Here is a 17,316-nt window from a genome sequence, read left to right on the forward strand (position 1 = left end):
TCTATTCCGATTTTTGGAAGGCAGAAATTAACAAAAACCAGCAATTCATAATTGTTTTTTTAGTTTTTTTTTTATGCCGTTCTGCATGTAGTAAAATAGATAAGGTAGTTTTATTCTTAGGGTCAGTACGATTACAGTGTACCACATTTATATCTTTTTAATGTTTTGGCTCTTCTACACAATAAAAACCATTTTATAGAAAAAATACTTTTTTTGCATCGCTGCATTCTGATAACTTTAGTTTTTTTACTACTATTTTGTGTGTGTGTGGGGGGGGGGTTTAATTATTTTCACTTTTTTACTTGGTCCTAGTAAGCACAGACCAGGAGCCATGACGGGAACCACGCCGTGCAGCCAGAGCAGTATGTATGTTGGCGTCCATGCATGGAAGAGGACAGGGAACCATGCAGGGGCGCTGGCATTACGGTTACAGTACCCCCCTATACAACACCTCTTTTTCAAGCATGCAAGTAATCTCTGCTTGGAGCCTGACTCTTCTCATTGGAATCCCACAACTTCCCTTGAAGACGACGTTCTCTTCAGGATCACGTTGGCTCCAGTCCACTGGAAGAAAGGTTACTTCTCTCACCTTAATGATTAGGATGCTTCTCAAGATATCCTCAGAGAAGACCAAATCGGGCGAGGAAACAGGATCCTTTAATTTTTGAGTCTCTCTCTGCCTTGCAAGACCAGCTAACACCTTGGTAGACAGATTGGAGTTCTTCCACCTGGTTGGTGGTAAAAAGAGTCTTGGCAGATGCCTCCACCTTGAGGTTCTCGTCAGCCAGCCTCTTGGGAACTGAAGATACCCTCTCTGCGTCCAACTCCGAACTGGTGTTTGTGAAGATACGTCCAGGAGGCGGGGAGCTTCACTGGAACACTGGAACAATCGCCTGAACTATGTGGAGATATCATCTCCAATTCCCTTCTTTCGGAGACATCAGCACACAATAAATCAGCGACTAGGAGACCTGGCAGCCGAACTGGACGCACAGGACCAGACACCTCTTGTGACTCGACTGTCCCCAATGAAGCACTTCACCGGATCTCCAGTCTAGAACATGCTTATGAGTTCTCAGCCATGGAAGACCTAAGAGAAGTGGATGAAATTTAAACCAGACAGCACATAGAAGGTGATCTCCGTATGCAATGCTCCTATCTGGAGCACTACTTGCTCAGTAACAACTTTAACAACTTTGGATACGGTCCTTCAGCTGATGATACCCTCAGCAAATTCTGGAGGCGTCTGACAGGAATCTCATACTGATCCACCACAGCTTGCTGTAAGAAATTTCACACCAAATCAGAGTCAAAGTAAGCTGTTTCAATGAACAGTCAATGGTGGAGAAGTATTACTCTCGCCCAGGGTAGCATCTCCCACAGACCCTAGGCTTCAGAATTTCTCAGGTTTATCAGGACTACTAGGAATTAAATGTTTCACGCAACTGCAGCAGTAGCCAAATCCCTTGGCATGGCGGTCTTTCGGCTGCTGCTCAGCCAGCCTGACATTGTTGACTTGCATTGATGCAGAGAAAACAGCTGTCTCAGAAGGTTGGGGAATAAGTGATCTCTGGAAGGACAGAGCCAGATGCAACGGTTCCTCTCACGCGTCACCTCTCTGGTCCATTCCTGGACCTGGCGAAGGGGAGATACAGCAGAAGATTCACACCCGTCTCATCGAAGACATTACGAAAGGCCAAACGGAAAAGACCTGCAGATCCTAGGTCACAAGATCCCCTCTCTCCAATAAGAGGTTGAGCCACGCTAGGGCTTCTCCTCCTAAGTAGGACATTAGGAATCCCACCTTAACCCTAAGAGAGGGAAACTTATGGGCCAGCAATTTATAGTGCTGTGTGCACTGATCAAGGACCCACGGCACTGCTTAGTATCCTCTTCATAACATGATGGAGGAGGCTGGATGGGTTGAGCTCCAGTAGCGTACGTTGGAGGCTGACTAATCTTAGCCGTAGATGCTGCAACTTGGACTGGAGTGAATTAAACAGCCGACATCAGCATAGCCAGTCCGCAGATAGGACATTTTTTCCTGGGGATCAGTGGGGTTCTTGGCCTGAGCAAACTGTCACACGCGTGGATCCTGGACCCGGATCCTGGACCCACTGTGCCACGATCTGGGTTTACCTAAGAGGGGCGTAGTTAAGTGAATACCTGGTTTTCGCTAGATCTCCTGATGGTGGAGTTAGACTTGAGCTGCAGGTAGCCGTCAGTTACCACTCCTAAGCAGTCCCTGGTACCACAACTGCTGACTAGAGGGGTCAGGTGTAGTGACATGGACACGGGCTCAGAGTAACTGGCAGAACAGGATTCGGACACTGTTCAAACCACATGTGTTCTGAATCAGTGGGCACAACAGATACTGATACAGAAACACAGACAGAGCTGGATTCGGATATTGGAAGACGCTCAACTCTGGAATGTTAACCAGAGGGCACACTGATGCTAGTTCAAGTACAGTCGGAACGGGTTCACGTAAAGCAGGTGTGGTTTCAGGGTTCAGGTATCGCCGGTGCGACTTCAGGGTTCAGGTACCACCATTGCGGCTTCAGGGTTCAGGTATCACCAAAGTGGCTTCATAGTTCAGCTACCGCCAGTGCGGCTTCAGAGTTCAAGTCCCATCTTGCTTCACAGTACAGGTACTGCCGGTGCGACTTCAGGGTTCATGTGCCGTCGGTTCAGGTTTAGAGTTCAGTTACCACCAGAGTCACTTCAGGTTCTGGTTTAGACAACTCAGGATACAGCCCCCTTTCTATAATAATGCCCCCCGGCCTGGGCACCCATTCTGTAATAATGACCCCTGTTCTGGCGCTTTTCTCCAACACATTTTAAAAAAATAAACTGCACCCACAACTATTATGAGAAAAGTCCTCTTACTGCTCTATAGCCAGCGGACAGCAGAGCATGACTGTGACGCCAAGTGCCACTCGCTACAGGCACACTGATGTTAGCTGCTAGCCACTGATTGTCAGTATATAGCAGTTGTGGTGTAGTGAGCTGGTGGCTCTCTGCACCACAATACATTTCAGCTGATAAAAAAATGATGACATCTGGGTCACCAGAGCTAGGAAACTTGTATAATCAGCAAGTCTCCCTGTCAGTGCAGCACTGACAGCTTCTATGCCATGCAGATGCTGCTTCATGTGCATGCTACAGAAGCGATCAGCCTGTAAAAAAATGATTGTCCCATAGTGGGACTAAGTAAAAAAGTTAGAAAAAAGTAAAATAAATAAATAATTGTAAAAATATATATATAAAAGATCAAAAATAATAATAAAAAAATAAATATATATTCTATCTCTAAATAAATATTTGAATGAAAAAAAAACAATAAAATTACACATATTTGGGATTATTATTTTTGCTATAAAATAGTTTTTATTGTATAAAAGCGCCAAAACATAAATAAAGATATAAATGAGGTATCGCTGTAATCGTACTGAACCAAAGAATAAAACTGCCTTATCAATTTTACAACACATGGAATTGCATGATCCACATTCTGCCTCCCAAAAATCAGAATAGAAAGCGATCAAAAAATGTCATGTGCCCGAAAATGATACCAATAAAAACGTCAGCTCGTCCCGCAAAAAAACAAGACCTCACATGACTCTGTGGGCCAAATATAAAAACCCGCTATAAGGTCTCTTTCACACGTCCTGATATTTCCGGTACAGGAGATGTCAGTGTCCGTGTTTGTAATACGTGTCGTAACCGTGTGCTGCATCAGCACCACACGGACGGGCATCAGGAAAGAAGCGTTACAGTAAGTGCTGTTCCCCGACACCGGCTGCTGAACATGGTTCTCATCCTTCGCCAATGCTCTGCCGGCGATTGGCATGAGCAGGGGAGATGAAAATTATATTTAAGTAATAAAAGAGACGGCAGATGGTGGCTGATGGGACTATTACTCCCATCAGCCTACCCCTGCTGCTGCTAATAACACTGACAGCAGGAGAGGCTGATGGAAGTATTCATCAGCCACCACCTGTGCTATAAATAAATGAAAAAAAAAGGCATAGGTTCCCCTGTAAAACTCACAGCTGGGGGCTGCAACCCTCAGCTGTCAGCTTCAGCAAGGCTGGTTATCAAGAATAGAATTAAAAAAACGGCGTGGGGTCACCCCCATTTTTGACAACCAGCCTTGCTGAAGCTCACAGCTGACATCAACCACACAAATATGAACCCCTCTTGCCACCGCTACATGGCAAGTGGGAAGAACAGGGCAAAGTGCCAGAATTGGTGCATCTAATAGATGCGCCTTTTCTGGGCAGCTGCTGGATGCTATATTTAGGCTGGGGGGGTCAATATCCATGGCCCCTTACCAGCCTGAGAATACCAGCCCCCAGCTGTGAGCTTTAGCAAGGCTGGTTGTCAAAAATGGGGAGACCCCATGCCGTTTTTTAAAATTATTTATTTAAATAATTTTCAAAAAACAACGTGGGAACTCCTCTATTCTTCACAACCAGCCTTGCTGAAGATGACAGCTGAGGGTTGCAGCCCCCAGCTGTGAGTTTTGCCTGGCTGGTTATAGAAAATACAGGGGAACCCACGCCGTTTTTTTCATTTATTTATAGCGCAGGTGGCGGCTGATGAATCCCCCCCATCAGCCGCTCCTGCTGTCACTGTTATTAGCAGGAGCAGGGGTAGGCTGATGGGAGTAATAGTCTCATCTGCTGCCACCTGCTGTCTCTTTTATCACTTAAATGTAAGTCTCATCATTCTGCCGGTGATCGGCGCGAGCAGGGGAGAATGATGAGAGCCATGTTCAGCACCTGGCACCAGGGAACAGCGCTTACTGTGAAGTTTCTTCCCCGGCGCTCGCTGATGCATGTCACAATTGGTTGACCTCCATGTCTGTTATGCATATGCATGAGTGCGGGACGTTTTGTGGCCCGTGCTGACATTAATAATAATAAATAATAATAATAATCTTTATTTTTATATAGCGCTAACATATTACGCAGCGCTTTTCAGTTTTTCACACATTATCATCACTGTCCCCCGATGGGGCTCACAATCTAAAATCCCTATCAGTATGTCTTTGGAATGTGGGAGGAAACCGGAGTGCCCGGAGGAAACCCACGCAAACACAGAGAGAACATACAAACTCTTTGCAGATGTTGTCCTGGGTGGGATTAGAACCCAGGACCCCAGCGCTGCAAGGCTGCTGTGCTATCCACTGCGCCACCGTGCCGCCCAAAAACAGACATGTAAGCGTGTTTTTTTCCCACGGACACACGGTCCGTGGAAACACACTAACATGTGAACAGACCCATTCACTTCAATAGGCAAACGGCGTTCCGTCCCTCCCGAGTCTCTCCGCATGGCTATGCAGCACTGTACAGCCACATATGGGGTATTCCCACGCTCAGTAGAAATTGTGGGACAAATTTTGGTGCCATTGTTACCCATTTCTTGTGTGAAAATGTAAAATCTATGGCTAAAACAAAATTTTGGCATTAAAAATGTAGTTATTTTGTCTTCACTACCCAATGGTATAAAATTCTGTGGCACACCTGTGGTGTCAGTATGATCACTGCCCCCCTAGATAACTTCATTGAGAGGTGTAGTTTCTAAAATGGGATCACTTATGGGGGGTTCTGCTGTTCTGGCACCTCAGGAACTCTCCCAGTGGGTCATGGCACCTGCAAACCATAACAGTAAAATCTGTCTCCTTGCCTTCTGAGCTTTGCACTGTGCCTGAAAAATATTTCCCAATTATATGTAGGGTATTGGCACACTTAGTTTGTTGTAAAAAAAATTCCTATTAACCATTACAAAAATTAAAAACGTGGGGCTAAAACATCATTTTAGTGGTAAAAATGTAATTTATTCTTTCTACACTGCTCAGTGGTATAAAATTCTGTGAGGAACATGTGGTGTCAATATGATCACTGCCCCCGTAGATGAATTCATTGGGAAGTGTAGTTTGTAAAATGAGTTCACATATAGGGGGTTCTGTTGTTCTGGTACCTCAGGGGCTCTGCACCCTCAAACCATTCCAGCAAAATCTGAACTCCAATATGGCGCCTCTTCCCTTCTGAGCTTTGCACTGTGCCTCAAAAGTAGTATTCCCCTACATATGGGGTATCGGTGTAGTCAATAGAAATTGCACAACAATTTATAGGGTCCAATTACCCTTGGTAAAACAAAAAAATTGGGGGCAAAAAGATTATTTTTGTGGAAAAAATATAATTTTTTATTTTCGGGACTCGCAAAATGCGGCATGATGTTCGATCTCAATTCCAGCCAATTTTGTGTTGAAAAAGTCAAACAGTGCTCCTTCCCTTCCGGGCCCTGTCATGCGCCCAAACAGTGGTTTACCCCCACATATGGGGTAATCGGCGTACTCAGGATAAATTGCTCAACAACTTTTGGGTTCCAATTTCTCCTGTTACCCTTGGTAAAATAAAAAAGTGGATCTGAAGTATTTTTTTTAATGAAAAAAAGTGAAATGTTCATTTTTTTTTAAACATTCCAAAAATTCAAGGGTTGAAGGGTTAATAAACTTCTTGAATGTGGTTTTGAGCACCTGGAGGGGTGCAGTTTTTAGAATGGTGTCACTTTTGGGTATTTTCTATCATATAGACCCCTCAAAGTGACTTCAAATGTGATGTGGTTCCTGATAAAAAAAAAATGGTGTTCTAAAAATGAGAAATCGCTGGTCAAATTTTAACCCTTATAACTTCCTAACAAAAAAAATGTTGGTTCCAAAATTGTGCTGATGTAAAGTAGACATGTGGGAAATGTTACTTAAGTATTTTGTGTGACATATCTCTGTGATTTAAGGGCATGAAAAAATCAAAGTTGGAAAATTGCAACATTTTCTAAATTTTCGCCAAATTTCTGTGTTTTTTTTCACAAATAAATGCAAGTCATATCAAAGTAATTTTACCACTATCATTAAGTACAATATGTCACGAGAAAACATTCTCAAAATCACCGGGATTCGTTGAAGTGTTCCAGAGTTATAACCTCATAAAGGGACAGTGGCCAGAATTGTAAAAATTGGACTGGTCATTAACGTGCAAACCACCCTTGCGGGTAACTTATAACCTTTTTATGTTGATATACCGTAGCTATAAATGAGGCCTTGTTTTTACCCACTGAGAGATAGATTTAATTGGTACCATTTTGGGGTACATGCTAATTTTATTTTTATGTCTTATTATTGCTTTTTCTTGTGGGTGTCCATCTAAAAAGATAATTTTTGTCACTTCCTTTTTTTTTCTCTTACTGGTTAAATAGGATGCGGCAAAATCCAATATACTTCTTTTTTATTTATTATCATTTTTTTTATTATTATTTTTGTTGTTGTTCTGGGGACAACTTCTTGAGATACCCCTCGCTTGGCCCCGATAAAATAATGAAACCTATACTCACCTCCTGTGCCGGGGCCGTTCCTGCAGTGTCGGCACTTTCTCTCCCCGGGGATCTCATACAGTGTTGTGACACATGATGCCGGTGCACAATGAGCGCTGGCGTCACTGTCCCAGACTTCGGACAAAATGATCATGAAGAGAAAGTCCGTGCTGCAGCCGATCCTGGACTTCCTCTTCATGTTCGATTTGTCTGAAGGCGAGGACAGTGATGCCGGCATTGATTGGGCAACGGCGTCATATGTCACAACACCGTACGGGAGCCCTGGATAAAGCAAGTGCCGACACTGCAGGAACGATGCCGGCACCTGAGGTGAGTATAGACTTTATTATTTTATGGGGGCCAAATGTTTTAATCAAGAAGGGGTTGTCCTAGTATTTGACAACCCCTTTAATGTCAATGGAAAGAGGAGGAGGGAAGAGTGAGGCAGATAGACACACACACACAGACTTTGCCCCTGTTAAATAGTGTCTTATCTCACCCTAGAGCTTGGTTCACAGCTACACTGCTTATTATTGCTGTATAATGTCCTCAGTGCTGCTGCTTCTGCTACACAGAGACAAAATAGCAAAAATCCCTCATGTCTCTGCGTGCGGTATATGGGAGACATGATAGAAGCAGGTAGAAAATGTAAGCTATATAATGTCTAGAAATAGCGTTATTTCCCAGAGGAGCATTCATGGCGTAGAAGTCTCCTCACTCTGACATGCCAGGCCTGGCTTGTCACTCTCCACAAGGAGAAACATTATCCCTTAGATCCCAGTTCAGATCCTCTCACCTAGCTAAATCAGGTGTCATACTTTGCACTGATGAGGAGCAACACCCCGAAACACCGTGTCTGCAAATTAAGATTCTAGTTTGCCTTTTATCCTGTCATATGGCAAGGCTCGTTAAAGGGTCGATATTGACTTTTAGGATTGCTACTTCACCTAGGGGGCACTAGAGTTATAGTCCTCCACTCTGACGAGGCAATTTGCAGATCCTCATGTACGCACACGACAGCTTATTCTGAAAAGTCAGCTGAAGCTACAGATACACTTTAAATTATGCAATTTTTGCTATCCGGCTGCACAAATTAGGCAAATTAGGGGTATCTTACTGCAAACTATAGATAGAACTCAGACTAAAGTCATAAATAACAGTGTGTCAGATGGACATTTCCTTTAAGAAACAAGAAAGTTTTCACCATCTAGTAGCAGAATAAGTGCAGTAGTATTCTCGCTGGAAGCACTTATCTAAAGTCAGATTAAAGGGGTATTCCGATAACAAAAAATAACTGGGTACGTGTTTTGTATTTGGTATTATATTTTGCTTGTGTGTCCATGGGTGATTATGACAGATTATCTACTATATGATTGTCTAAGGGTCACTTCCGTCTTTCTGTCTGTCTTTCTGTCTGTCACGGATATTCATTGGTCGCGGCCTCTGTATGTCATGGAAATCCAAGTCGCTGGTTGGTCGTGGCAAAACGGCCACGACCATTGCCACGACCAATCAGCGACGGGCACAGGCCGCCGGCAACATGGCCGCTCCTTCCTCCCCGCAGTCAGTGCCCGCTCCATACTCCCCTCCAGTCAGCCCTCACACAGGGTTAATGGCAGCGCTAATGGACCGCGTTATGCCGCGGTGTAACACACTCCATTAACCCTGTGTGACCAACTTTTTACTACTGATGATGCGTGTGCAGCATCAATAGTAAAAAGATCTAATGTTACAAATAATAATAATTAAAAAAAAAAAACCTTATTCTCACCCTCCGATGTACGCGGTGTCCTCAGCAGTGCAAGCGGCAGGCTCCGGTGCCAAGGATGCTATGCGAGAAGGACCTGCCATGATGTCACGGTCATGTGACCGCGACGTTATCACAGGTCCTGCGCTCATACCAACCCTGGGCTGCCGCGTGCACCGCACACAGACGCCAGGACTACAAGGGGCCCTCGGAAGGTGAGTATATGTTTATTTTTTAATTTAAGTATTTTTTTACCTGTTACATACGTGACTGGGCAATATACTATGTGGCTGGGCAATATACTACGTGTCTGTGCAATATACTACGTCGCTGTGCAATATACTACATGACTGGCCAATATACTACATGACTGGCCAATATACTACGTGACTGGGCAATATACTACGTGTCTGTGCAATATACTACGTCGCTGTGCAATATACTACGTGACTGGGCAATATACTACGTGACTGGGCAATATACTACGTGACTGGGCAATATACTACGTGGCTGGGCAATATACTACGTGGCTGGGCAATATACTACGTGGCTGGGCAATATACTATGTTGCTGGGCAATATACTACATGACTGGGCAATATACTACATGACTGGGCAATATATTATGTGGCTGGGCAATATACTACGTGACTGTGCAATATACTATGTGGCTGGGCAATATACTGCGTGGCTGGGCAATATACTACGTGACTTGGCAATATACTGCGTGGCTGGGCAATATACTACGTGACTGGGCAATATACTACATGGCTGGGCAATATACTATGTGGCTGGGCAATATACTGCGTGGCTGGGCAATATACTACATGACTGGCCAATATACTACGTGACTGGGCAATATACTACGTGACTGGGCAATATACTACGTGACTGGGCAATATACTACGTGGCTGGGCAATATACTGCGTGGCTGGGCAATATACTACGTGACTGGGCAATATACTACGTGACTGGCCAATATACTACGTGACTGGGCAATATACTACGTGACTGGGCAATATACTATGTGGCTGGGCAATATACTACGTGGCTGGGCAATATACTACGTGGCTGGGCAATATACTATGTTGCTGGGCAATATACTACGTGACTGGGCAATATATTATGTGGCTGGGCAATATACTACGTGACTGTGCAATATACTATGTGGCTGGGCAATATACTGCGTGGCTGGGCAATATACTACGTGACTTGGCAATATACTGCGTGGCTGGGCAATATACTACGTGACTGGGCAATATACTACGTGGCTGGGCAATATACTACGTGGCTGGGCAATATACTGCGTGGCTGGGCAATATACTACGTGACTGGCCAATATACTACGTGACTGGGCAATATACTACGTGACTGGGCAATATACTACGTGGCTGGGCAATATACTATGTGGCTGGGCAATATACTGCGTGGCTGGGCAATATACTACGTGACTGGGCAATATACTACGTGACTGGGCAATATACTACGTGACTGGGCAATATACTACGTGACTGGCCAATATACTACGTGACTGGGCAATATACTACGTGACTGGGCAATATACTACGTGACTGGGCAATATACTATGTGGCTGGGCAATATACTACGTGGCTGGGCAATATACTACGTGGCTGGGCAATATACTATGTTGCTGGGCAATATACTACGTGACTGGGCAATATATTATGTGGCTGGGCAATATACTACGTGACTGTGCAATATACTATGTGGCTGGGCAATATACTACGTGACTGGGCAATATACTACATGGCTGGGCAATATAGTACGTGACTGGGCAATATACTACGTGACTGGGCAATATACTACGTGACTGGGCAATATACTATGTGACTGGGCAATATACTACGTGGCTGGGCAATATACTACGTGGCTGGGCAATATACTATGTGGCTGGGCAATATACTGCGTGGCTGGGCAATATACTACGTGACTGTGCAATATACTATGTGGCTGGGCAATATACTGCGTGGCTGGGCAATATACTACGTGACTTGGCAATATACTGCGTGGCTGGGCAATATACTACGTGACTGGGCAATATACTACGTGGCTGGGCAATATACTACGTGGCTGGGCAATATACTATGTGGCTGGGCAATATACTGCGTGGCTGGGCAATATACTACGTGACTGGGCAATATACTACGTGACTGGGCAATATACTACGTGACTGGGCAATATACTACGTGACTGGCCAATATACTACGTGACTGGGCAATATACTACATGGCTGGGCAATATAGTACGTGACTGGGCAATATACTACGTGACTGGGCAATATACTACATGGCTGGGCAATATAGTACGTGACTGGGCAATATACTACATGGCTGGGCAATATAGTACGTGACTGGGCAATATACTACGTGACTGGGCAATATACTACGTGACTGGGCAATATACTATGTGACTGGGCAATATACTACGTGGCTGGGCAATATACTACGTGACTGGGCAATATACTACATGGATGGGCAATATACTACGTGACTGGGCAATATACTACGTGACTGGGCAATATACTACGTGGACATGCATATTCTAGAATACCCGATGCGTTAGAATCGGGCCACCATCTAGTGTTATATAAACATTTAAAACAAGATTCCCGTGATTCCTTGTGTATCCTATGATTAAGGCTTTCTTTACACCAGAAACGCGTCAGGTTTTTAATATGCTGCGCGGATCGCCTTGTTTTCAATGAAAAATAAGGATTTTTAATTTTACATTTATCGGATGTATGTGCCGGATTTCTGCAGGATTGGCCCCCGTCTGTTGAAAGTTCCTGATGTGTTTTCATTGACTGACAACATGGTGAGCTCCTTTCCTCGCTTTGTTCCACAGAATAGGTGATATATTCTAGATGAGTGGGGATCCGAGCTCTCAGACTGCCATTGGTAGCCTGAACATGATCGTTTTCTCCCTCGCGGCGCACATGCGGCTATGCTGCTGAATTCATTCCCTATGTTACTTCCAGATAAAGAAGTACAGCGCCCGTACTTCTCATTCAGTCCCATAGAGAACGGCTGAGCATGCACACTGCCGCTCCATTCAGAGGAGGGACAAAAATGCCCAATTCAGGCAATTGGAGGGGGTCTTAGAAATCAGGAAATAGTTTTTTAAAACCAGAATACCCCATTAATTTAACAAATATAAGGTTTGACTTCCAAGGGTTCATTCAGACGTCCATTTTTTTGCAGGCGAGTTCTGTCGGTGATTTTCACCTAGTATAGTCTATGGGGCAGTTTACGTGTCTGATCTTATTAATAATCATGCAAAATCGCAGAGATATGTCCCATATTGATTCGAGTATCAGACCAAAATCGGCAATTCAAGTCTGTGAAAAAAATCAAAAAGCACTCAGATGCCCCCCGATTCCTGCCCTCTTCTGATAGACAGAATAAGGCAGAGAAAGTTGTTTTATTTTCTCATCTGAGAAAAAAATGATGAAACTTGGAAAACTAAGATTAAAATCTGATAAAGCTATATGAACAAAATCACTGATGAAACTCGGACCGTTTTCCTCATACATGAAAAAAAAAAAAAACCCAGACGTCTGAATGAGCCATACAGGAGTGTCCCCGGCCTCCTCATGACGCAGTCAATAAATAATGGAATTCTATACATAGACATATTCCGACATAAACATGTCATCTCTGATTATACAGGATAAACAATACAACGACAGAAAGATCCATATTGACAGCGGGTTAGAGAGACAACAATGTGAGTTGTGACGTGTAGCAATACATGGAGAATAATAAGAATGTGAGAGCATGTTATTGAGGTGTTACATACACTGAGGTTACTCCCTCGGGTTCGGGTTTTCCTTCGCTGCTACAGCAAGACGAGACAGAGAGGAGAGACGAGAAGAAGGGAGAGACCACAGAAGTGCAGGACGGACAGAGAGACAGAAGGACAGACAGCAGGGGGAACAGAGAGAAAGAGAACACAGGTTAACAGCAGTTAGACCGAAACAGTTTCATATACACAGTGTCCACAATAATGGACTAATGACTTGATGTTCACACAACACAAGAGCCACGAGACGAGGACATGAGTGTCACTGAGATAGCAGGAGACATCTTCCTTCCACCATAGCACTCTTTTAGACCTATATGCAGTATGTCCGTAATTCCTAATATATCTTTATATCTGCATGAGCTCCACTTTTTTACGTAACGGTGCTCCAAATCCCTCACATAGCGAGTAGTTGTCCTGGTTTTTGTTAATGTGGGTTTCAGTGATGTTCTACACATGACCGTTGAGACCATTGATTGGCTGCAGTGGTCACATGTACACATGAGCGCTGCAGGCAAGTCAACAAAGACAGGCGTGGAGCTCGCTGGCGTGCCAGAGAAGATAATGGGGGAATATTGGCTGTTTTGTTATCTTATCATGAATCTCTGTAAAGGGAACCTGTCATTTCTAAAAATGTTATTACAGCGAATTCATTGCCTAGTCTGCGGTGACTGTAACAATTTCAGCACCGCCCCAATGACTGGAATCGAGAGGCTGCAGGGAGAATAAAATCTAATTTCCTCCCTGCAGCCACATTTTCAGTACCTCAGCAAAACATGGTTAAAATGCTATTTATCTGCAGATTTGCACTCTATCTGCCGATAAATATATATTTTTAGAGATAATAAGTTCCCCTTAATAATAAAAACTTCTTCATCTTTTTCAAAGAATAGTGGGTTCAGTAAATTCACCACAAAATGCTGCTGTTACTTGACTACTGCAGTCCTAGAATTATACACCCACTTCATGACAAGCATCTTTAGTATTTAGTAGAACTCCGCAGGCTGTTAGAAGCTGCAGAAAACGTGAGACATAGCCAGACACCAGCCTCTAGCCCATTCCTGTAGGGCAGTGGCCTAAAAGTAAAAGGAGTTGTACTACAAACAAAAATGCGTTTTAATCAAAAGATCTTGAAATATTGAATTTCAGTACCTTCTGAAGGAAGTGAGAATGAAGCGCCCACTGATTGACTGCAGGGCTTCCATGGAATAACAATGTTACGAGAGTCCCAAGAAGAACCAATGCCATCATCACTGTTTTTATACACAGCTTCTGGCAAGGGGGAAAGCATAAATAAATATACCGGTGTCACAGACAGGGACTCGTTAAGCTGCTTCTTTGTGTGAGGTAACACACTTCACTACCTGTTTGTTTTATCAAAGGAACGAGTGAATCTGTTCATTCACTGGTCCTGTGAGCTCATCTAAATAAAGTGATGCAAAAGCTCAGTGGCCGGCCGCCTAAACTAAGCACATGGCTTATTGTCAAAATGAAACCTGAGACATCGCTGAGTGCTGCCCCAGAGTGAAAGAGGAGGTCAAAAGTTGGGTAAAATAGCAAGTACACTTGGTCTTCAGGTAAAAAGAACAAGCAGGAGGCAGAGGAGCTGGGGCTGCACTCAGTGATGTCTCAGGTTTATTGTATAACGATAAGCTGTGTGTTCAGCTTAGATGTTGGCTGGCCGCTGAACTAGTACTCAATTACTTGATCTATGATGAGCTCACAGGACCGATGAAACAGCAGATACACTTCTTCCTGGGATAAAACAAACAGGCACAGAAATGTTTTACCTCACACAAAGTCCACCAAGGCCTGGTTTCTGAAAAAGTCCTGGAAGATCTAGAGTGACTTTCACAGGTGCCTAGCTTGAACACCAGAGAAAAACTTTGGTGGGATTTGAAGAAGACAGTTCCAGTACCCAAACACAAGAATATTAGTGACCTGGAGGCCATTGTCCATAAGGACTGGGCTAAGATTCCTCGGGGACCCTGCCAGACGCTGGTGTCTGACTAAGCATTACGCATGCAGCAGGTCATAACAGCCAGGAAACCTCTTGTACGCATTAAAGATTCTCGTCATGAAGGGGGTGAATAATTTTGATATTACAGTAGTCAGTAATTGTGACATTTTGGGATGAATTTGGAGAAACCTCTTGTTATATTAGTTGTTTGGTGATATTTACATTGCTCTTGTTTTATATGTTTATTGCAGAAAACTCGCACATTTTAGTAATGAACCTAATTTTCAATGTGCGCTGAATAATTTTGATTGTGGGAGATAAGTGTAAGATTGCTCAGTTCCCAATGCTGGGACTTTCAATGGATCAGCATTTTGCATGCGAGACCGCTGCTCCATTTAAGTGGGGGACGTGGGACCCTTATTATTTATGATTGGTGGAAGTTCCAGCGAGAATCCTAGCGATCTTACATGAATCTCCTACCCTGTGAATAGGTGACAAGTTTCGATTATGGAAAAACCCCTTGAGGCTGGTGGAATTTTATAGCTTTGGAGCTTTGCAGTAGAAGAAAAACAGCTCCGACTGCAATAAAGATAGATTTGGACATTAACATATACAGACTACGGTAATCTAAAACTGATCTGGACCTTATAGTGTGGTCTCTACTAATGCCGATAATGCCCCTCGTCCAAGCACAGGAAGCTCCAGGATGGTTTACACATCCACAACTCGTTCTCGGGTGCCCAAGTTTTCCCTGCCCTTGGGGAAGGGAGATAAGGCCCTTGCTTGGATAGCATGTGTAGCAAAGCAAATGACATGGATCGAAAATGACAAATACACATTAAGACAGTGATGAATGTGAATTCCTCGGGAATACTGATGAGCGAGAGTGTTGGCTTAATACAGATTAAAAAATATTCAGAATGGTCAAGCACTTGTGGCCTTGACACATGTCCTTGTATTGACTGGTTTATTTGTATTGCTTTTGTTTCCATGATCATAGAGGATTTTGTTTTCACACTTTTACTGCACTATTTACCGTACCTCTATTGTTTGAAGGTGTATTGGAAATTGTGTCTGGATCCGACCAGAATCTTATATACAGGGCTCATATAACAGTGCTATATATATATATATAGATATAGATATCTATATATATAGATATCTATATCTATCTATATATATATAGATAGATAGATAGATAGATAGATAGATAGATAGATAGATAGATAGATAGATAGATAGATATAGATATCTATATATGTATATATAGATATATATATAGATAGATAGATAGATAGATAGATAGATAGATAGATAGATAGATAGATAGATAGATACACACGATATGTTGATATTTGGAACGTGATTACATGTGCCACGACTACACTGGGGGAAGAGGGTGTTGGTCCATACAAATACAGCACTGTACAAAAGTTCTTAGCAAGTATGGAACTAATCCTTTCTAAGTACAAATGCTTACAAAAATGGAAGTGTTTATAACTCATTTTTATCAGTTAACAAAATGCAAAGTAAATGAATAAAAAAAATCTAAAATCAATATTTGGTGGGACCACAATTTGCATCCAGAACAAAATCAAAGCATCAATTCCTCTAAGTACGGTTGCAAACAGTTAAAAAAGAATCGTCAGGAAGGATGGAAATTAACCATAAATCTACTGTGTATGTAGGTGTAACATTTATGTTGGTACCTGCCCCTCTGTCTCTGCTTATTTTGCAGCGCTGCATTTTCGTTGCTGGCAATGTAGGACAACTGCAGTCCAATTTAATTCCCTTTGGCTTCCAGGCAGGTAGCTTGGGGGTTAAATCCTATCTTAATTAGTATTAGCTTCCAACTGTGAACCTTGGGCAGGCTGTTCACTATACACTGCGTGCAGAATTATTAGGCAAGTTGTATTTTGATCACATGATACTTTTTATACCTGTTGTCCTACTCCAAGCTGTTCAGGCTTGAGAGCCAACTACCAATTAAGTAAATCAGGTGATAGGCATCTCTGTAATGAGGAGGGGTGTTGTCTAATGACATGAACACCCTATATAAGGTGTGCTTAATTATTAGGCAACTTCCTTTCCTTTGGCAAAATGGGTCAGTAGAGAGATTTGACGGGCTCTGAAAAGTCCAAAATTGTGAGATGTCTTGCAGAGGGATAGTTGTGAATTCTGTTATCGAACTCCCTCCTGTGGTCATGAATGGTACTTCGGCGAGTTCTGTCCATGGACTCCCTCTGGTGGCTGTGAGTGGAGCTGCTGCTTCTGAGGTTCCTTCCACAGGTGACTTAGTTTATTCTTTGGCTGGCTGCTCTATTTAACTCCACTCAGATCGTTACTCCATGCCAGCTGTCAATGTTCTTGTACTGATTCAGTTCGCTCTTGGATCTTTCTGGTGACCTGTC

General features: G+C 43.3%; 1 protein-coding gene across 6 annotated transcripts in view; it reads right to left on the bottom strand.

Annotated features, from left to right (window-relative positions):
• CACNA1A (calcium voltage-gated channel subunit alpha1 A) overlaps window positions 1-17,316 on the bottom strand; it is a 473,240-nt gene that overhangs the window by 13,539 nt on the left and 442,385 nt on the right. For 3 of the 6 annotated variants that reach the window (XM_069767264.1, XM_069767265.1, XM_069767269.1), the window contains exon 44: window positions 12,943-12,981. The exons of 1 other annotated variant lie outside the window; for it this stretch is intronic. In XM_069767264.1, the coding sequence (XP_069623365.1) occupies window positions 12,943-12,981 (39 nt within the window). The remainder of the gene's footprint in view (window positions 1-12,942; window positions 12,982-17,316) is intronic. 2 more of the 6 variants (XM_069767267.1, XM_069767266.1) reach the window with 1 other exon arrangement.

The sequence above is a fragment of the Ranitomeya imitator genome, chromosome 4 (genome assembly GCF_032444005.1).
Source record: "Ranitomeya imitator isolate aRanImi1 chromosome 4, aRanImi1.pri, whole genome shotgun sequence".
NCBI lineage: Eukaryota > Metazoa > Chordata > Amphibia > Anura > Dendrobatidae > Ranitomeya > Ranitomeya imitator.